The sequence below is a fragment of the Styela clava genome, chromosome 4 (genome assembly GCF_964204865.1).
Source record: "Styela clava chromosome 4, kaStyClav1.hap1.2, whole genome shotgun sequence".
Lineage (NCBI taxonomy): Eukaryota > Metazoa > Chordata > Ascidiacea > Stolidobranchia > Styelidae > Styela > Styela clava.
The window spans coordinates 7,650,895-7,673,735 of record NC_135253.1 but is presented as its reverse complement, the minus strand read 5'-3'; the positions used below and the strand labels follow the sequence as shown (position 1 = coordinate 7,673,735).

General features: G+C 36.4%; 1 protein-coding gene and 1 long non-coding RNA gene across 2 annotated transcripts; one reads left to right on the top strand and one right to left on the bottom strand.

Moving 5' to 3' along the window:
- The first annotated feature begins 4,002 nt into the window (after nucleotides 1–4,002).
- Nucleotides 4,003–6,191, top strand: LOC120327487 (uncharacterized). The gene is made up of 2 exons (XR_005567578.2): nucleotides 4,003–4,610; nucleotides 4,888–6,191. It is a non-coding gene; the product is annotated as an uncharacterized LOC120327487 (long non-coding RNA).
- A 4,037-nt stretch (nucleotides 6,192–10,228) lies between these two features.
- On the bottom strand, nucleotides 10,229–22,819 carry LOC120326783 (coatomer subunit delta-like). The gene is made up of 12 exons (XM_039393129.2): nucleotides 22,673–22,819; nucleotides 21,435–21,558; nucleotides 20,830–20,969; nucleotides 20,266–20,445; nucleotides 17,663–17,753; nucleotides 17,339–17,441; nucleotides 16,251–16,406; nucleotides 15,291–15,456; nucleotides 14,590–14,737; nucleotides 13,893–14,082; nucleotides 11,352–11,481; nucleotides 10,229–11,004 (listed from the first exon to the last, which is right to left on the bottom strand). The coding sequence occupies exons 1-12, from the start codon at nucleotides 22,673–22,675 to the stop codon at nucleotides 10,915–10,917; spliced, it is 1,521 nt and encodes a 506-aa protein (XP_039249063.1). The 5' UTR covers nucleotides 22,676–22,819; the 3' UTR covers nucleotides 10,229–10,914.
- Between the last annotated feature and the right edge of the window lie 22 nt (nucleotides 22,820–22,841).

Sequence of the window (22,841 nt, the reverse complement as noted above, 5' to 3'; positions counted from 1 at the left end):
ACTCATGCTGACGTTGTGCGATACTCATGCTAAAGCGCCAGCTACCGAAATGAAAAGTATTGTCTTCAGTCACAAGCAGAATCTCACACCAGGCAGGTAAGCACACTCTAAATATAGCTACGGGCCGTCGACTGAAAAAATCTCAACTTCAGAGTGAAAAATAAGAATGAGAATTAGATTGTGCCGAAACGGAAGAACAGCAATTACATGCTTAAAACAAATTAAAGACAATCACTACAAATTTACTCTTCTGACCATGCATATTTTTCTGAAGATCTAATTCTCTCCTTGTCTGATTTCAAAAATGAAAACAATTCACTACAGTGCATATCTTTGAAATTATATTGGAGAGTCAACATGCCTTTTATAGTCGCAACTTGTTTCTCTCTTTAGTCCACTGACTTTGCATCAGTGAAAAGACTCTCTCTACATTGGCATTGTGGGATGTAACAGCAAAGAAAAACAGTTCAATCCTTAAAATTTCGGAGTGGCATGTGATGTTCGTAGACTGATCGGAATATTTGCACCATTCTTCGTCTTGTAGGTAACTTTCCACAAACTGCTTCAAGTTACAGAATTGGTCAAAGCATTTATCATCGTCCACATCAACCCGTTTACTAATCAGATGTTCCAGGCAAGACTTTACATCAGGGGTCGGCAACCTTTTGTCGATCGCGGGCCAAAACCAAAGGTTGCAAGTCATTGGCGGGCCTCATATTTTTAGAATGTTGAAAACCGAACGGATAGCCGATGAATCACACTTTTTCACACAGATCAGAAGTTAAATTTAGAGCAGCGCACGAAGACTGACCATTTGAATATTTTCTGCACCATTAAACCATTTGCGCTAAGCATCAACTTTTCTGCGATTTGTTGCCATTTGTGTAACTATAATTAAATTATAGGGTCATTAAACGCGCAATTGTGAATTATATACTTGTTAGGTTATAACATAATTTAGCCTACGCGTGTCGCAAAATTAATTCTGTTACGTAAAGAATATAATCGTTAAAACAGCTGTTTTGTTACTATAATCCAGTGAAGCGTCGCGGGCCGGATTATTTTGCTCCGCGGACCAGATCCGGCCCGCGGGCCGTAGGTTGCCAACCCCTGCTTTACATCCTTCCAACTTGGTATCTCGTTCAAGGTTATCCATTTGGAACAAGTAAACTTTTCCATTGGTTTCATCCATTTGCACAGGTACTCCAAGCATCTCTCATAGACGTTTGCAACTTTAACACCATTGATAAGGAAAACGCTCTGTTATATTAAAATTACATACAACCTCGTAGTAAAAATATGCGCACGGTACGAAATAACAATGTTCTGTATTAGCAGTGTGCACATTACGATTGCAGATGCAGTGAAATTCCGGACATTTGAGCTTTTTTTAAAATTCCTCCCGGACGCAAAATTTAACCATAAATTCCGGACATGTCCGGAATTTTCCGGACGGTATGGCAACCCTAAATTAGACTGATAATATTATAGTCACTTGCCGTAGTAGTAAGGATGATTGTTACGTTCTAATTTTATTGTTATGTCACAATGTATTTGTAAAGAGACGTCCACCTTCCACCACGTTAACTTGCGCGGTTAGTTAGGCAAACAGAAAACCAAATAAGTTCTGACCAGGGATGGCCAATTCGAATTTAATATTCGATTATCGCGACCCTCGAATACCGTTTTCGTTTTTATAAGAATACAGAATGCCACGCAAATATTCTAGCGCCGCTGTTCACATTTTGATTGAAAACATTTTACAATTACTTTTTTTATTTTTTATCTCAATCGAAGACAGCCTTGTGCGCGCGGCAATAAATTATATCCGACATAAAGATTTCAATTAGCGCCGACAATCAATTAGTGCTTGTAACATGCCGAGGATGTTTTTGATTGAAAATATATTACAACTATCAAAGTATATTTCAACTCAGTCGAGATGGTTTGTGCGGCCACCAGTGGCGGCGCGTCAATAGCGCCAACCGGGGCAATGCCCCGGTTGTTTTTTCGGTATAATAAAAAATATTCGAAAAATACCTCAATATCGGTTGCACAGACTGTCTACACTAGCCATATTCTCCCGACATGGTTCATTTTTCGCTCGTAAAGCCTTCGCCGAACGTCGACGGGGCGACGCCGATTTTGCCCCGGTTGCTCATTGTATATCGTATTCTCTCTTTTATCTTCCACTCGCCGCGTTTGTCTCGTTTGTTTTCTGTTTCTTTTACTAAATCATCGGGGCTAGCCCCGAAATTATGACGACACAATGCCGACGTTTCTTACAACTACGTGTTGACATATTCACGCATTTCTTCTCGTTCGTTGGTTGCTTGAAGAGTTGATAGTTTCCTCGCCTTCGTTTTTGTCGCTTGTTTCGCTATTTGAATCAGTTAGAGACCTTTAGTCCATTTGCTTTCGATTTTCCACATTCCTTTTGAGCTCCTCACTTCTTTCCGGCTTCGCATTTCTTAGCCTTAGACCTCATAATGAATAAGGTTGATGCACTACTTCGCACTCCGTTTTCGCAGCTGCCGCTGGAAAAAATATTAGAGGTACAACGTCTTGGGCCTTATCAACCAAAAAATTGTTCACTGGAACAATCCCATGACGGAAGAAAGCGTCGGCGTACATTCTGCGCAGAAACTTGGTATAAAAAACACGAATGGTTGTGTTACAGCGAGGACAAAAATGCACTTTTTTGTTTTTATTGCCTACTTTTTGCTACCGCCCGTGACTCACGTTGGTATAAATTTGGTTTTAGAAATCTTAAACATCTTTCCGAGCGTGCCAGGGATCATCAATCTTCTATGGAGCATCTGGACAATGCAGTAAAATACCGAACATTCGGAAATGTTAATATTGCAGGATTTGCAGCACAGTTGGATGAAGGACGCGCGGTTTCTATTCGTCGGCACAACCAAAACGTCGAGAAAAACCGCCATGTTCTCGGTCGATTGATAGATGTTTTGAAGTTCATTGGTTGTCACGAGCTGTCCCTCCGTGGGCACGATGAACGGGCTGGCTTTTCTAATAGAGGGGTATTTTTGGATATGGTGGAATACACCGCATCCCTAGATACAGTATTGAGAGATCATCTTGATGCCGCAACTGTTTCGAAAGGGACATCTAAGGATATCCAAAATGATTTGCTCGACTCAATGTATAAAATTTATTTACAACATTTGGCTCTGAAAATTGAGAATTGCCAGTTCCTTTCGATTCAGTCTGACGAGACAACTGACATCACGTGCGTTTCCCAACTGGCTGTGATTTTTCGGTTTGTGAAATCAATCAATCAATCATCATTTATTCGTCAACACAATTTAAACATGGTATGATATATAAAAAAATAATTACAAATACAAGTGGAAACTAACTTAAATTGTGTGACAGGAGTCGCGAGGGACCTCAAGAGGTCTTCAGGCAGCGACACCTAAAACGCTTGTTGATTCAGGTTAATAGCTTAAAAAGTTAATGAAACACCAAAACATTTCAAAATAAATATTTTGAAGAAAAAAAGAACATTTTCAAAAAACAAAAAATACCAAATATCCATCATAAGTATTTAAAATTAAAAAAAACATAACATCCTGGTTACGAGCATGTTTTTTTATTATTTAAATCAGTGACCAAATTCATAAAAGATGAAATACACTGTATGAATTAAACGGTTGCACGAAAAGACATAAAATATGTTATATATCGATGTGGAGTAAAAAAAATATAACGATTAACTATAATTCCCTTTAGTCTGAATCTTTCAGTATCCCCTGACATGATGTACGCAAGGTCTTTAACCAAAATTTGGTTTTCAAAAATTACGACTCCACGCACATCTGATTCGTTCGCAGAGCTGCGCTTTGTTTGGCAGAGTAGAATGACGGTACGTTATTGATACGTTGCGACCAAAGTGACTATAACACTTTATAGTCAATTTGGTTGCGACAGAGTAAAGGGACAGGATTCGAATATTTAACCCAGCGGACAGGTAAGCCGATGACATGGCTTAATAATATAGACTTAATCAAGTACTCGTGTCAGTTGCAAAGAAGCGCAGTACCGTACCGTATACAGGTATAGGTACCGGTAGGTGATTTTTTGGTGATCAATTCAAAGAAAGGTAGTCATCAATGTATTTCTTTTTTAGTTCCCTTTTAAAACCATGATAGGATAGTGATCTCATTTCACCTGATATATTATTCCATAACTTTACACCCACGTATTTGATGGAATTCTGCGTTCTACATGACGTGTATCTCGGTACATGAAAGGAAGCTTGTGAAGCAGATCTTGTGTAATACGAATGAACATTAGTCTGCTTGGTGAAATATCCTACGAATGCGGTTGGAAGTTTGCCGTCAAAGTACTGGTGCATAAGTTTCAATATCTCAAATTTATGGACATGGCAAAGTTTCATTATTTTTAACCTGTGATACAATGGGTCAAGTCTGGATCGTAAAGGTGCATTGCCTATTGCTCGGATTGATTTATTTTGCAGTACCTCTAATCTGTGAAGGAGTGTGGAAGATGCGTTTCCCCAAGCTACGATACCATATTGAAGATATGATTGAAAGAGAGAAAAATAAACTAATCGCATAGCTGATGAGGTGAGAAACTTTTTAAGTTTGAATAATATACCTGCTGTTCTAGCAAGCTTGCCAGCAATGTAGTTAATATGAGCTACCCATTTTAACTGGTTATCAATGTGTATACCCAAGTATTTGTATGAGTTCACATTCTCAAGTAATATACCATTAATAGTAATTTTAATCAAATGCACACTTCTTTCATTTTTTTTGGGATTAATTAGAAGTGATTTGGATTTTTCAATATTTATAGTTAGTTTGTTACTAGTCATCCACGTTGCAATTTTTTGCATTTCAGAGTTCATGTGTATTTGCAAGTCATTTGGCGAGACTGAACTTCCAAATAACCCGGTATCGTCAGCGAAGAGTTTGACCAATAATCTGGTGGCATGAGGAAGATCGTTGACGAATAATACGAACAATAATGGGCCAATTATTGTGCCCTGGGGAATTCCGCATTGTACAGTCGCAAGTTCGGAGCAATTTGATCCTATTTTGACATATTGTTGACGCGAATATAAATAGCTCTGCAAGAATTTTGATGCATGACCGCGAATGCCATAGTGGCTCAGCTTTCTAACTAATATGTGATGGTCGACAGTGTCGAATGCCTTTTTTAGGTCGAGAAATATTGCACTGATATATTCCCTTTTCTCTAATTTATCATAAAAGTAAGTTACCATATCTAGTATTGCATGATTAGTAGAGTGCTTCTTTTGGAAACCAAACTGTGACTTATTAATAATGCTATTTCGATCTATAAATTGTGTTAGTCTGGTATGCAAAAGTTTTTCGAATGTTATGGTCATAGTCGAAAGAACTGAAATGGGGCGATAGTTGGTTGCACATTCTTTGTCTCCAGCTTTGAACACTGGTGTGACTTTAGCAATTTTCAAACAATTGGGAAAAATACCATGGTCTAGGGAGGCATTAAACAACTTACACAGCATGGGAGACACTATATCAGCGGCGTATTTTAAAAATTTGGCAGGTATATTGTCATACCCCACTGCTTTGCCATCAGGAAGACTTGCTATGGTGGTAAATACTTCACTGATTGTCGTTGGTCTAAGAAACAAGGAATCTTTCATTGGATTCTTGAGATTATTCAAAAAAGAATCATTAGAATGGGGAATATTTTCAGACAGTTTTGGGCCTATGGTGGTGAAATAATTGTTAAGGTAATTGGCAATACAAATTGGATCACATACTTTAGTTCCATTGTCAATTTTTAGCTCTTTGATTGAACATTTTTTTTCTTGTCTGATATTAGCTAAATGACCAATCAATTTCCAGGTGGATTTGATGTCACCACAAATGTGTTTGAATTTTCTGAAGTAATACGATTTTTTTGCGTTACTTATTACGATTTTAAGTAAATTGTTATAAACTTTGTATAAATTATGTTGGGTATTGCTACCATTTTTAAAGTGCGTTTTATACATTTTACGTTTTTTCCTAATGGAGACATGAATACCTTTCGTGAGCCACGGTTTGGCTAGAAGTTTCGATTCGTGCCGACTTAATGGTTTCATGGGTGCGTGTGCTTCAATAGTTGTTTGAATTGTTTCTGTGAATATTTCAAATAAAGTGTTTAAGTTATCACATGTGATTTGACAATTTGTGATAGGACTCAGGGATGATTCTAGATCAGATCTATACGTGTCAACAGAAAAATTTTTCATATTTCGTTTAAATATATGATCTCGATCTTGACCCCCCTGGTAATTTGGAAAAGAGACTGTGCAGAATTGTGGATAATGGTCACTGATGTCACTAAGAATAATAAAGCTTGCCAAGTTATATTTTATTGCATTTGTGAAGATATTATCAATTAGTGTACTAGATGAACGAGTTACTCTAGTTGGTGATGTAATCAAAGGCAATGACAAATTAGCTAAAAGCATATCAATATACTTCATGGTGGCCAAATCTGTTGTTGGACCTAATAAATTTATATTTAAATCTCCTAATATGATGAATAGTTTCTTTTCTATATTTAATTTTTCTAAAGTGATTGATAATTTTTCGGTAAATTTGGGAATATCTTTTCTGGGATGTTTATAAATTACTCCAATCGTAAATGTGACATTTGAATTGATTTTAAGATCTATCCACAATTCCTCACAGAAAGATGATAAGATGGTGAAAGATGGTAAACCTACCGAGAGATTTCACAGCTTTGTACCAATCGTTGATCGCACGGCTTGCGGGATATCGGCTGTACTGAAAGAAGTGTTACAGCCTTACAACGCGAAGTCAAAATTGATAGCTCAAACTTATGACGGCGCGGCAGTCATGAGTGGGTCGAAACATGGTGTTCAAGTTTATATAAAAGAAGATTTTCCTCATGCGCATTTTTTACATTGTTATGCACACCAATTTAACCTCGTTATTAAAAATATGTGTCTTGATACCCCTCTCGTCCGTATATTTTTTGCAAATGTTTCGGGGTTTTCTTCATTTTTTTCCGTTTCGCCGAAGCGCTCTGACCTCCTTCGCCAGATATGTAGCCGCCGTCTCCCAGCTTGTGCACCAACACGTTGGAACTTCCAATCAAGCGTGGTGCAGGGCGTGTCCGAAATTAGGTCTGAGCTCATTGAGTGTTTCAATGGCATTCAGAGCTCTCCGGTTGGGACGAACGCTCTGTGAGGGAGGCGGCAGGTCTAAAGCGTCTGCTAGAAGATGGTATCACGTGGATGTATTATACGGCGCATTGCAGTCAAGGCTAATGGATGGAGCGTCTGTGCAGTCGTGTATTTCAGACTTCTGCGATGCTCTATCTCGTATCCGGGAAACAATAAAATACGACGACACGTGGAGTGCTTCTTTACGCTGCGGGCAAACAACGCAGCGTTGGATTTTGTCTGCAAAGGAATGCTGTGACATTCTGGTGAATCAAATAGGCGATCGTCTGCGCACTGAACACCTTGCCGCGTTCTCTTTGATGAACCCCAAAAATGTTTCAAAATTTGCACGTCAATTTCCCATCCATTTGTTGGCTACTGTCTCCAAATTTTACCCCATGATAAACGTGGGTAAATTGGAAAATGAATTGCGATGTATATACACCAATCAAACTTTTTTGAACATCACATCAACTTGCGCGCTCTATGGGTTCCTCATAGATAACACTCTAGTAATTACCTTTGCGGCGTCTGCAAAATTTCTGGACATCATTTTGACGACGCCTATTTCTTCCGCCGACGCAGAGCGAACATTCAGCACGATGAAGCGTATTAAAACGTATCTCAGAAACACAATGAAGCAAGATAGATTAAATTCCTTGGCTGTTTTATCCATTCACAGAGACGTTATTTCTGGGATGCATGACTTTAATCAGCGCGTTATTGAGCATTTTGCTTCCAAGAAACCGCGGCGTGTTGCATATATGTTCAAGCAGTAGAAGTCTAGCAGCATATATATCTATGAGTGAGCGACGCATGTCCTTATCTTTGCATTAACTTTCCTTTCTTCATAGTAACGTTTTAAACCTTATTTTAGGTTTTGTCTGCTTTCCCGAAGTTTCTGTTAATATGTCATTGTATTTATCTGGGTAAATATTGCCTTTCCTTTTGAAAGAGGTTTCAAAATAAACTATGTCTATATTTATTAATCCCTGGACTTGAACCGGTTTTAAATACACTTTCTTATCGTTAAAAATTGTCGCTTTTGCCGATTGGATTAAGATCGATAAGTATGTTGATAGGTATTTGTCTGTATGTTAGATGCACGCGATATCTCACGAAAGCGAGGTTGAATCTGCTCAAAATTTGATGTGCATTCATGTGATGTGATGTGCATTCATCATATCTCGGACCAGAAGCCCATTGATTTTGGATGAATTATGTCGTATTATTAGCGAGTTATTAATTAATTAGTGATGGGACTCGCAGTGTCACTATAGAGCAGTGTTTCCTAACCCGAGTCCGCGGTCTCAAATGAGTCCGCGGAGCGTTTGGATGAGTCCGCAACGAGCCAGAAATTCACCAAGGGCCGCAAACGCTTTTGTGACATTTAACCATCAGCCAAGTTACGACTTACGTGAGAATTTATATAAGACATAAAAATCAAGTTTATTCACATAACATTAATCGAGTCAATATTTACTGGATACTGAGTAGAGCTGGGCATATATTCGAATATTCAACTATTAGAATAGCAATTTACTGTACTATTCGAAAATTTGGTAACAGGTGACGGAACAGGTCACTTGCGCTGTTGCGCGTCGCTTAATCAATGATTGGTTTTCACAACTCACTTGCGAATATCCGACGAAAACACGAGTCGGCACACTCGTGGATAGATACCTAAGCGCTAAGCGGTGTTTCTCGCGAGCTCGAACAACGAGAAATAATTTTTTTCTTTGTAGTTGTCAATAGTGGCGACCTAAATTTTCTAAATTTAAAAGCGCAATACAAAATACTAAAAAGAGAAGAACGGAGAACATCATAGGTTTTGTTCTATGATGGCCCGCGGCCGATTAAAAACGCGTTTTAAGACATTGCAAATTCGGGTGCTACCTTGCCTTGGCATTTTAAAGAAGAAATGCTTTCATCTTGTCATAAGTCGACGCAACCGCGAGTGACTACGAACACAATTAAATTAAAATAGAAAGACATTTTAAATTCTCGTCGTTGTCATGGATTGAATATTGCAAACGCGTAATTGCGGCGAATTTCGATTTTGAAATTCGTTAAAATTCTGTTGTGTTTGGTTTTATTACTTCTTCACACAGAGTACAGCTGCAATAAACGCACGTTGAGTCCGCAAAGGTTTTCGCCGGTGAGAAAATAGTCCGCGACCAAAAAAGGTTGGGAAACGCTGCTATAGAGTAATGAATCGAAACCGCAGTTTCGATCGATAAGTCTTCGGTCTCCGACCGATATTCTCGTTTCAATATTACCACACATTCCATTTATAGCTGTGATAAATGTTAATATTATCAAGCCTAATTACTATGTCCATGATTTTAGAAAAGTGAATAAAATATGTGGGAGATTTTAGAATGATTCGAAATTTTCTTTTTAGAATGTATTCGGTTAATGTTATGGGTTATTATCCCCATAGTATGCATACCAAGATGGTCGAAACCGGAACGTTGTATGTGTACCAGGTTAGGGTTAGGCCACAATTTCTGGTACAGATACAAAGAGAGTCACTTGGCTAGTCCCCGGACTCGTAATAGAACTAAAATAAGAAAAATTGGAATAAAATTATGGCTTAACCCTAACCTGGTACACCTACTACCTTCTGGTGTCAGCAATCTTGGTTCGCATACTACAGGAGTACCACCCCTGGTTCTGCTTATGAATTTTATTCAATCATCGGTGCAAAAGCCATTAAAATAATCTAGTCATTTGCATCTCCATGTCTCTGTGAACATGAATTCTCTGCTCTGACTAAAATTGGAAGCAACAAAACTTCGTTTCTCAAAGCTTACACATCGCATTAACATTTGATGGATAAATTTGTTTAAGGCTAACTTCATTTTTCAAGTGTGCTGCAAAATTATTTTTATTTGCTTAGTGCGATGCAAGCAAAAAAAGTTCGAGAACCACTGATGTAAACATAGGATAAAATGATCATGCAGGAAGACCTAAATCACTACTCCTCCGCAGAAAACAAAACTTTACAGATTTCGTTATATCTATAGATTTTATATTGCAGCAGTTAAGTGAGCAACACAACATACAAAAACAGATACCCTTTGGACTAAATATTTTTGAACATTTTCAGAGGAATGGTTTTATATCCCTAACGACAATTTACCGCCCTTTCTTCTCGTGATATTAATGTATGTTTGTATTGTCGGTTTTTCATTGCTTTCCTGATTGATCAGATTCGTAGAGACGTGAGGGCTAATTTTGAGTTCCTCAATACAACGTTTAATGAAGGAAATGCATCAAAGTGACTATCTTATTAAAAAACTCCTCCTGATCATGCGTAACGGTAAAGCTCATAGTAACATTTTTACTTAAATAGATAATAGGAAAATTGAATGATCCTAATGTTCGAAGGTTGTTTACCGACCATTTCTAAGATAATAGTTGATCGCATCAGCATATTGCTGGTGCAACGACAGTAAAATGAAAAAAATTGTACAATATTTGAAAAAAAAATCTACCCCGATGAAATTGTAACTGCCACAACTATCGGAGACATATGGCCCTAAAAAATTTACTTCAAATTGGTGACTTGAAGCAATAGAAATATAGAGTTATATCTGTACAGGAAATCAATGATTCTTCAAGTTCTTAATGATGTTTCGAATGCGACACCATGGGTGAGACAAAAGTTTTGCCTGATATGTTTCAAATCAACATCATACTATCTCATACTTGTCAACTAAGAGTGCGGTTTCCATAGAAAATTTGACAGATGCACCACCTTGAACGTGTTCCACACCGGTTACCTGAAAACAAAAAATTCATGATATACTAGCATATTTCAACAAAAAGCATTCCGCTCACAAAAGAGACTTTCTATTTCAAGAAGTCTTACTGTGTGGCCACAGTAATGATAATTGAAAATCACACAGTTCCAATTTAACCAAAGCTATCGATAGACACCAATACAAGAAGTTTTTGGTCTTGCCATGTCTTATGAAATCAAGCAAAAACCATAGCAAAACTGCATTCCACGAGTACTTCATAGGATATATAAATTCATGCAAATGAGAAGTGAGCTAACAACTGCCAAACTGTGATGTCCTATACCTATGCTATTATTTCTATAATATTGAAAAAATGAATTACTTACCTTAATATCAGTGTAAGTTGTTTTCGCTGAATGGAATGAAACAGATATTGGAAAGAAATCATCAGCACAACCCGGAATACTGAATTCCATAGATCCAGACTTATTAGATTTATCGATGACTGGCAGTGTCCTGCAAAACAACAAAATTTCAGATATACTTTTACATACTAACTTATATTTCTGACTCAAATTATGGAATCTCTAAGAGTTTTACAGTAGAAGGAAATGTGAGAGCATAATTGATCTCGACTGGGATGTCTGTATCTGATACTTTGTGAAATTGTAAAATTTGTTCACATATAATTTCCCATAATTTGATATATTCCATGAAGATAACTCATATTTTTTAATGCAAAAAATATGCTAAATTCTACAAAAAAAAGTATATTCAACTGGACAGTTTGACCTCATTTGAATGGCATTTTCAGCAAACTTCATCCATTTCAAATTTCGTGAATATACCTAGCCTAGCTTCAGGTCAAACCCGCATTTTGTTTATTAATTGACAAATCAAAAAAATCAAAAACAATTTTTTCGTGGATTGTTCAAATTGTTTAGAGTGGGTAGCAGCTTTTAAAACACAATAGGGGGGGAGGGGGGGTATATTGAGCATATGGGGTTAATTGAGTACAAGGTATAAAAACCTCGCTAACTTTTTTGTATGTTGAGTGAATGGTTTGTACTTTGTAGCAACAATAGTTCATATCCTATGCTTCCATTTCATTGCGTATAACTCACTTGCCTACTAATGATAAAATTGTTTTAGATGTTTGTATGTGAAATTTTTTTTGTTCACGAAAAAAATTGTTTTGGAAACTTTCACGTGACACTTTTCTGATAGTATATTTTAAACTTTCTGTGATGCCTTTTAGTACCTTAGTAAAGACTCTCTTTGCCCCAGTAGATAATTTTTCTGTAACTCATTGACTTTTTGTTTCATTGATGTTTGAAAAAATCGAGGTAAATTGAGTCTGTCGGAAATTTACCGTGGCGTAAATTGGGTATATGCATAAATGGCCTCTCCCACTGCTATAACACAGGATTATGAGGTTCTGTGTGACTATTTTGAGCCCTAACACTTTTTTGTAGCCTTTATCATGTCCATCTTTCAATATAGGATTCTATTTTTCATGAATATGAGTGTAAATCCACAATGGGCAATCGTAGGATTTTGAGAAAGCAGTTCTTTTCTTGTAACTAAAAAAAAATAGTAAAAAAGAAAGCTGTGGACAAGCCAAGCACAGAGTCCTACTCCACCATTAAGCTTAGTGCATTTACAAAGGCTTTAGTTGACGTAATCACACTCACTGTCATCTCCGAAAACATGTAGTAATAATAAAAAAACAGCAGCCCCAGAAAAAGAATTCAGGCGAAAACTATATATCGTCAGTTGAAAGTATATACCATTATACTGATAGGATAGACTTAAACGGATATGATTGGTAGAAAAAAGAAAAGCAGCAAAGAGAAAGATCATAATATTAGTTCAGAAAAGCAGTAACAGAGTCAGAATTAGATTGGGCTTTATTGACGATGAGACAGAATATGAAACAGAATTCTCACATTGTAGAGCTGATTATAACAGAGGACTAACTATAAGTAGCATATTCTGACATTAATGAAATCAAGACCTTGACTGGCTGGTTGAAATACGGGGAAAGGGAATTCCTTGGCCAAGTTGTCCTCACCAATGTATATAAAATGAACTTTGTATGATACCAGTGTATGAAAGAGCTCAAAGATTTTGTGTTAGATTTAACCCAAAATAGGAACATAAAAAGTATCTCTATCAAGGAAGTTGTTGGCCAAGTCAAACCACCCATTTCTATTCCATAGTGAACTCGTATTTAAACTAAAAGCCTATTTGTGGTAAAAAGTTTATGGAAACCATAATCGCGATCTATCATACCAAGTTTAAAGTGATGTCAGATAATTATGTTCCAAGGTTTTTGTAATTACTATTTTTTAAAATAAACTATATGTACCCAAGTTTCTCATGAAGGTCTTTGATTTGGTTCTAGGGCTTTCTTAGATTTGATTTAACTGGTAGATGTCAGTATACTCAATTATCCTCGAAAAATGAGGTAAATTGAGTATACTGACTTCCAAAAAAAAATCGCATTTTAAGGTGACTTGAATACATTGAATAAGACTCAAACTGTTATGCAATGAAGTACACGGTCAGAATGTTACAATGAAACCATAATTTCACGGAGAATCAATTTCACTCAGATTTTACATCGGTTCAAATGTCAAAAACTACTCAAATAGCCCCACCCCCCCCTATATAAGATTTGCAGGTCAAGAATCAGTTAACTCCTGGAACACTTAATTAATAGGCATCATGATATTCTAACTTCGGCAATCATCATTTTGTCGGACAGCTCTAAGATTTTCAGCACCAATTCAGATTTAGATCAGGGCCTAAATTTTATCCATGAGACTATTATTAATGCACAACTAAACATATTAGAAAATGAAATCAGACTGAAAAATAAGATTATAACATTATTATATGTGATAAAATCTCGCACAACATACCATTCCAAAACATTTTTCCTTGAGTCGTGTTTATATTCTCCATCAGCTTCAGCCACATTAGGTGCCCCGACACCAGAAGGCACAGGTATTGACACAGAAACATCTGCAAGTTCTAAATCTTCTGATTGTAATTCATATTCAATATTAACATCACATCCACCATCGCCAGATTCATTTGGCCAACAGTTAACTAAAGAAAATTTAAAAGTTGAACACAAACCAATACTACCATTAATAAAAAGGATCAGTAAGCTATGAATTGCAGGAATCAAGTAATAATCATATTATGTTTCTGGCAACTAACTAGTAACTACAATAGATGGAGAAATATAATGAAGGTAGAACAAGATATTGGTAAAACTGCATATGGTATTCACAGGCATAACAGGTTTTAATGAGTGGTTCAAAGGGTTATATTAACAGTAATCAGAAGTTTATTTTTCCATCATACAGAAAATAGACTTTGTACGTACAGAAAACAAAAGGAAGTACATAAGGCATTTCAGGGTGAAGTGAGGAGGCACAGAAAACAAATACTAGTTAAATTTTGTCTGGAAAAAATCAGGAAATCAAAAATGGTATTGCTTCAGAATTGCACTGATTTCAATAGAAGTCTGCAGAAATATTGCAGTATTTTATAAGCTACTGATACAAATAGCAGAAATATTTTAAATGATTATCAGACGAACAAACTTACTTGCTAATGGCATCAAACTTTCATCTGTTGTCTGAAGTCTCCATTTCAGTACACCGACATCTTGCTTCATTGGGAATGATTTACTTGAATTCTTTAAACCTATCACCCCGTTAGACTGGAATGCCTTTTTGTCTACATTTGGATGAGTCTAGAATGAAATCATTATAACATTTTGGAGAAAATTTGCAATTTTATTCAAGTCTTTCCGCATTATTGCTCTAAAATGGAGACATATACAATGTCTAAAAATCTTGCACCCACTTTGCCAAACTTGTCTGACAGTCCTGAGCTAATATATAGGGTGTCCTTAAAGTCTTGGAATTTTTTAAAATTGCAAAATATATTGAGAGCGGACTTCAAAACAAATTTGAAATTGTAAGGGACTTTATGCACACCCTGTATATTGTGGCCTTTGGGTCAAATGGTAAAAGTAAGAAAATAGGACAAGTGAGGGACACAACACTTTTGGGGTACCTGTGAATAACCACACAGGTTTGAAATTACTACAATATTTCTAGTCTGATACATCCTACTCAATTTTTTCAGACTTTAGATGAGGTAGAACGAGTATAACTGTGATTGCCCTAACAAAATCAGCTTATTAAAGTTTTTAAATCAGTATCAGTGTACATTCATTTATAATGAACCTTTGCGATATCTGTAATCAAATTTTCACTCATAATTGAGAGGTTAATCCTCACCTGTAACTGGCATCCAGTGTCATCATTATTTTCAATATTGAGCAAGATGAAACCGTATTTTTCATCAGTAATATGAAGAGTACATAGACCCTGTAATTGCATTTGTTGCAATCCACCATCACGATCTGCCGATACGTTCAGTCTTTCTTCAACTCTGACATGCACACTAAAGAACAGAAGTTCCCAAATTGAGAGTAACGGTCCAGTATTAATTAAATTAAAAAACATGGAATCAATTGAGTAAAATCTATCTTAGGATTTAATGATTTATTGAGTGTCAAACCCGAGAGCCACACCACTCAGACTAGGGAGCCATAAATTTTGTAGTCAAACAAATTGAAAAAGTTAGTTTTTGAAAACAAAACTTTGCAATGCATCAGTGGCCACTTTTACAAGTATTTATCAAGTTAAGGTAATAATTTTGAAAATTCAATTTTTACTATATTTTAGTATAGTATAGGTATTTCAAATAATAATGTCAGTACTATTTACCTCGTACAAGTTTTCTAGAACGTTCTATTTATAAAAGATATTTGCACTAACATGCAGGCAACAATTTTGAAACATACAAGTATAATTTACATCTGAAAATTATCGGAAAGATAATGATTAGACAGAAGGGGGCTCCCGAAGTATGCGGACCTCGGAATGTAATATGTGTACTGGGTTAGGGTTAGGCCATAATTTTAGGTATAAATACTACGGGAGGCTCTTGACTAGTCTTCGAACTAATATTAGGACTGAAATAAGAAAAATTGGAAAAAAATTATCGCCTAACCCTAACCTGTTACCCATGTTACGTTCCGATGTCCGCCATCTTGGTTCGCATACTTCGGGAGCACCGACAGAAGTGGGCGGAAAATTGTTGCTTGATGGAGGCGTTAAAGTGTCGCAGAAAACCATAGCCTATTTACATGATGTTAATAATGTTAAATAAACTAATCCCAAAAGCTATTTCACCTTTCAATGAGGGCAGCAGGAACTGATGTTTTTGCAACATCAGCTGCTTTCTTCTTTGAATTAGTTGTGATAACTTCTCCCTCTGATCTAAGTTTATCGACAAACGAATCAATATCTTTAGATTTGGCACCAAGTTTCATTGCACGACCAGTACTCCTGCAAATGATGTAAAAAGTGGAAAAAATTATAGCAAAAATATGAATAGCCACCTATATTTTAAAATATATTATCATAATCATGATATTAATGTTAGCTTGGTAATAAGTTTGATCAACTAAAATCAGAAATGAGGAAAATTACTAACCGGATTTATATTAATTTCTGATAGAATATTATCAACATAAATATTTTACACAGAATCGTTACAAAATTAAAAAGAAACAGTTAGTACTTCAATTTATATTTCATATTTCTTTCTTATTCTTATATATATAAGATATCTATTTGCAATGAACAAAACCAGTAGAATAACAAGAAATCACACAAACTGCTATGTGAGCATAACATATATTACATATAGAAATCTTTACCATATTTAGAAATACATAATATATAACAAGCCTTTATACAAATCCAATAGCAAATATTCGCCTTACTTTCAAAATATTTGATATCATGGCTGGCACATGGGTGACAAGTAAAACTTTGTAATTAGTTTGCCTTTGCAAATGCCTCATAAGTCCTATAAAGTGATCGGCAAAGTTTTTTAAGTGAGGCCAAAATATTAAAATGGAAAGGTTTCAAAGCCCAATAATTTCATAGGAAATTTTGGATTTAACAACATAACAAAGTTGTTAGCAGACATTTGATTTGCTTAGTTGAAAAGAACATAATGCATTATCACATATATATCGTTGTATATATATAAAAAAAAAAACATTTGGCAAAAAATTTATATATATTGTTGGATTGGATCTATAGAACTTTTTTGTGCATCACTGAAATAATTAAAATTTGGAGGCCTACTAGAAAATACCCATCGGCTCACAGTATGACGACCACTGCCTTATAAGATAGCACTAAATACAGATTTTCATTTCAAATCCGCCTGTTACAATATGAATAAAAAAATCAACATAGAATCTCACCTTGTTGGTGCTGGTTTAGGTTTAGGAGGATCTGGTGATATGATTTGAGTGCTTGACATGTCAGATTTGCCACTGCTGTATCCTCCCCCACCACTGCCATATCCTATTAAAAAATATTATTGAGTGATGAAGATAAGCAAGATATGGAATGATATTTGCGGAAGATTGAAATTGAAGATATGGTAAACTTTGGTAAAAATTAATATGAATTTGCTGATGAATTTGTTTATGCATTTAGAATAATAAACAGGAGTCACTGAAATATTCTTCCTATTCCCAAAATAAATTAATATGAATAATAACAGGAAAAAGTAAGCAATTTACCTCTTGGTCCACCTCGTACTTGATCTCTCCTTTGTTGCTGAAGTTCTTTTGCTTTTCTTCTCATAGCAGCCTTAGCTTCATCTTCTTGAGTCTGTTTTAAAATGAATGAATAAGACAATGAACATGAAAAACAATGAATTGAAACTGCCCTTAACAAACTGTATGACTAAATCAAAAGCTGATTTTATATTTAAATACCTTATATCAGTGGTTCTTAAACTTTTGGAGGTACCGAACCGCGCAAGTTTTATGCGGGCATTCACCGAACCCTTCATTTAAATTCAAAATATATTTGTTAACAAACTTGAGCCTAAAGTGAACTATGCATCTGTTGCACATAAGATCTTATTATTCAAAGAAAGAAAACGAACAAAACATGAATTCCACAGAAAAACACAACTCAATAAATATTTACTACAAATCAATGCGTTTTATGCTGTTGCATTTCAGAAACAATTCTTGAAATGCGTGGCTTGACCTTGTAAAGTGCCGCTCTCATGTCATTTTCGCAACAAAGTCTGTTCCTTTTTTTAGTTTTCATGTCTACCATCGTAGAAAATGACTTCTCGCAAAGATATGTTGTAACAAACGGTATAAGTATCTTAGCAAGAAGAGGGTAAGCTACGATTTGATGACACCAAAACTTTGAGAGCGTTGTTGTTCTGAAGAGTTGCTGTTGAACCTGGCTCTGCTGAAGTTCAATGATTTCATCAAGGTATTTATCATTGACATCTGCTTTATCAACACTAAACGTGAACGGCTGTCTTACCCATGCTGGATATGACTCTCTGTTCGGGAAGTATCCGTCGAGAGACTTTGTGAGCTCATCTAGGTGCAAGGAAATTGCCTGTTTCAGTTCTGTGTGTACGGAAATGTTCCCATTTCCGAACACATCTTCGATCTCACTTATACAGTCATCCAACAGAGGAAAATTAGCAAAGTTATCATTCTCTGTTCGTCGTTTCCACAGTTCGATTTTTTTTTGAAAAGCCTTCAGATGTTCTTCCGCTTCGATAAAGTTGACTCCACCACCCTGCATCTGTTGGTTGAGATGGTTGAGAGCTCCGAAGATATTGGCCATGTATGCCAAAACGAGAATGAACTCAGAATTTTCAAAACAATCTGCATGACAGTGTTGGTGCTCTCGCAAAAACACGGCTAATTCCACACGCAAGGCGAAAACACGGTTCAGCACTTTTCCTCGGGACAACCACCGAACGTTAGAATAGTACAGAAGTACCTCGAATTCAGAGCCCATTTCATTGCACAGGTCCTTGAATATGCGGTGCTTCAAAACACTATTTTGCACATAGTTCACACATTCCACCACAATTGTTAATACTTCTGCCAATTTTGGAGAGAAGGTTTTTGTTTCTAACGCATGCATGTGCAGAAGACAATGCGTTACAGTTATGTGTGGTGCATCGGCTTTCACTAGCGCACCAAAACCATATTTTCGCCCTAACATGGCTGGGGCTCCGTCCGAACAAATTGCACAAACCATATCCCACGAAAGATCGTTGTTTATGAAGAAATGATCCACAAGTTTCTTAACGTCAATAGCCTTAGCTGACAAAATAAAAAATCTTCCTTTATCACGTCTTCTTTCACATAGCGCAAGAATACAGCAAGCTGGCTTAGACTGGCAACGTCGGTGGTCTCGTCAAGTCGGAGACTAAATTTTGCCGGGCTCGAAATCAAGTCTGAAATTATTTGAGCCAAAATGTCATCGCTCATCTTATCAATTCTTTTGCTGATGGTGTCATTCGAAAGAGGAATTTGAGATAATTTATTTTCAGCTGCTTTTCCAAGCATGATATTCGCCATCTTCAACGCAGCTGGTTTTACGAGTTTTTCCCCAATGGTGTTTGGTTTGCCTTGTTTGGCAATCAGGTATGCAACTTCGTACGATGCTGTGAGGATCGGTTTGTCGATGGGAACAAAGCCGAAAACAGGCAGAGTAGCCTTTTCATCATATCTGGCTCTTTTCATTTTAAATTCAGCGAGCGTTGTGTTCTTGTATTTTCCATCGCCATGCATCTTCAGAAAGTGATCCTTTAGTTTTGCCGGTGCTAAGCTAGAATTACCCTATAACCCTACAAAATAATGTTTTCAAATAAAACAATGCTGATCATTGTTGTAGTAGACTCACTTAATATGCAGACTCATTAAAAACCTAATAAGGCTTTAATCAAGTAATACTTCACAACTAACTCTGAACAAAAGAAAACTACGCTTACACAACGAAATTACTTACAAAGACAAAACAGACACTTTTTTAAAAACAGCGCCGATTGCACAATCAGATAACGTTTGGCCGGGGATTCTATAACAAAGGTGTTTCCTCTCCGCTGAACCCCTGATACTGACTCATCGAACCCCTGGGGTTCGATTGAACCCAGTTTAAGAACCACTGCCTTATATCAAACTGAAATAGATAGCCATCGTAATATTTCAGTAGACGCTGGTATCTCAAAATTACTATTAACCAGAACATAAAATTTAAATTTAAAAAACGAATGTGGTGGAAACTTGACTTACCATTCGCCAAGACCAACATTCACAAAAAATAAATGATTTTTGTTCAAGTCAGCTTATCTTACCTTACGAACTGCCCTGAACACTTTCTCTTCATGAGAATCCATCTCAGTAAATGTTCGAATCTGTGCAAGATTGACACTTTCACGATATCCTAGAGCTACAACTTCATCAAATGCAAAGATCAATTCAAAAGCATGTTCTTGAACATCATTTTCATCCAGGATTCGACAATACTCTGGAATCTTGAATAACAATTATTAATTATGATTCAATTTATAATAATCCAATTAAGACAAGGAAAAAGGGTGTGAAAACAAAGCATAAAATCTTTAGAAAACATGATTTCAGCATGATGTTGAGTAAAGTATGATCACAACTAACGATCACAGACTCTAATAAACAAATAAATTTGGGGCTTGATTTCAATTCATTTTCTCTATAATTTTCAAATTGAATTTCAAGGATACAAGTAAAATTGAAATTAACGAAAACATGAAAGGTATTTTGTACATATAATCTAAATAGAATAGATTTAAAAAAATTTGTCATTATGTGTTGGTGTTAGAAATGAGCTTGCAGAAGTTCTATCCTTTCCGATATTAGAATCTACCTCAAACTTTACATACCAATCTTGAGAACAATCTTAGTGTTTCCAGATCTTCTAAAATATTACTATTCTTTGTAGTGATCAGCAACATATACATTTTCTCCAGAGGTTGATAGACATATCTCACTGATTCTGTTTCGACAAATGTGTGTTGTTTGCCTGAAGAAATTGATAAATTGATAAATTTCTATCCTCGAAAGTAGATAAAAGTAAGATTTTCATATTATATCCTGGGAGGAGAAAAGTCGACGAGACAATGCAATCATATGGCAAACCTTCGCCTCTCGTCCAGTGCCAGTTGGGAACAGCTAGCCAGTTATTAGAAGCCATAATGAACTAGTAATTGAATAAACAAGGAATCGGTCGGAGACCAAAGACTTATACTCTATAGTGACACCGCGTGTCCCATCACTAATTAATTAATAACTCGCTAATTATATGACATAAATCATCCAAAATCAATAGGCTTTTGACCCAAGATATGATGAATGCACATGCATGTTTACATTGTTACATGACAGAATATTATCATGATTTTTTTGGTTGTTGAAAATGCTTTATTGAATCATAGAACTAGACACTGTGATAAGGCATCAATAAAATAGGTAAATACTGAAGTTCTACCTGTATTCATTAATTTAGGAAATGCCGCAAGAAGACCTTCAATTCTTGATCGAGTCATTTCTACAAATTGCCGAGATATGATGGCTCGACCATTTTTGGTCATTACCGCCGCTGCCAACAGCACCTAAAAAATTGAAATAATTCAATCCATGACTCAACGTTATAGTCAGATAGTAAACTTTGTACATTCAGTAGGGCCTAGTTCTCCGATTCAAAGATGTTCCAACGTAATTGGTTCATTTAAATAAATACTCTGTCTCTGAAATGAGGAGCATCTATATATAGTTTAGTTCGGTCAGTTAGTGGAAAAAAAGTGAAAACACATAATTTTTATGGCAGTATGACCTTAGGCCTACGTTGAATATAGGATAGGATTTACATATTTATCCCGGGGGAGAGGAAAACCGATAAGACGACTTAATCATATGGCCAACCACGGCCTCTCGGGGTCTGGTATAGTTTAGTACCACATGCACTTCTAGATGGCCTGGCTCGACAATTTTTGCATACGTTAATCCTAACCCCCACCTGACTACGTCACCAAAAAATTACGTCATTTGGACGTCACAGTGGCGTAATGAGACCCACCAAAGTATGGAGATGGTCGTCCAAAACACTCGGACGATCACCCGAAATCGGGCAAGCTAGTTCTCTCGTTTTTGCCTCACAACGATCACCATAAGAGAGAGATCGTCGGCGTTAGCGAGTTCATTATCGGCGGCGCAGATGCCATTTCGGGCGATTGTAATTATACTTTGGCAAGCCATATCACGTGATGGTGACATCCTAGTGACGTAATTTTTGGATGGCATAGTCAGGTGGGGGTTAGGAATACCATATGCAAAATTCGTTATGCTACGCCCACTGGAAGTACCTGTGGTACTAAACTATACTAGACCCGCCTCTCGTTCGGTTACCAGGTCGGGTATGGGATTAGTTAACCAGGTATTTGTTTTCGGAAGAATGGAGTTGATATATAGAAATAAGATTTTATATTAATTTGAAGGACTGAATGAGATAATAGCCATGGAGTTAAGTCTTAACACTGTTTTGAAAAAAAAATATAAGCAATCCATCTCAACACAGTAACAGCAACTAATTAACAATTGAACATTGCCAGATTGCGTTAGCCTATATCTGTAACGTTATATGGAGTCAGGTTAAGTTAGATCGGACCATAATTTGAATCCAAAACTGGTGGTCATATCATAGATTCATATTCCATAATAATCACTTACCATATTGTAATTTATAGATTTCCAAACCTCAGAAATGTGAAACAAAAACGACACCGATAGCCAGTATGCCAATGCAGAAACCTTGTTCAACAGGCAGCCACGTCAGTGCTAGGCATAAGTACGAAAACGGCTGAATGGAGACTACTGCGATGTTCGATAAATTCGATTT

What these genes read in the sequence shown, in the direction of transcription:
- LOC120326783 (XM_039393129.2), bottom strand. An exon ending in CCTAAACCAGCACCAACAAG is followed by an intron (nt 16,407 to 17,338) that starts GTGAGATTCTAT and finishes CATCATTTGCAG; the next exon opens with GAGTACTGGTCGTGCAATGA. An exon ending in AGGAAAAATGTTTTGGAATG is followed by an intron (nt 11,482 to 13,892) that starts GTATGTTGTGCG and finishes GTTGTTTTGCAG; the next exon opens with GACACTGCCAGTCATCGATA.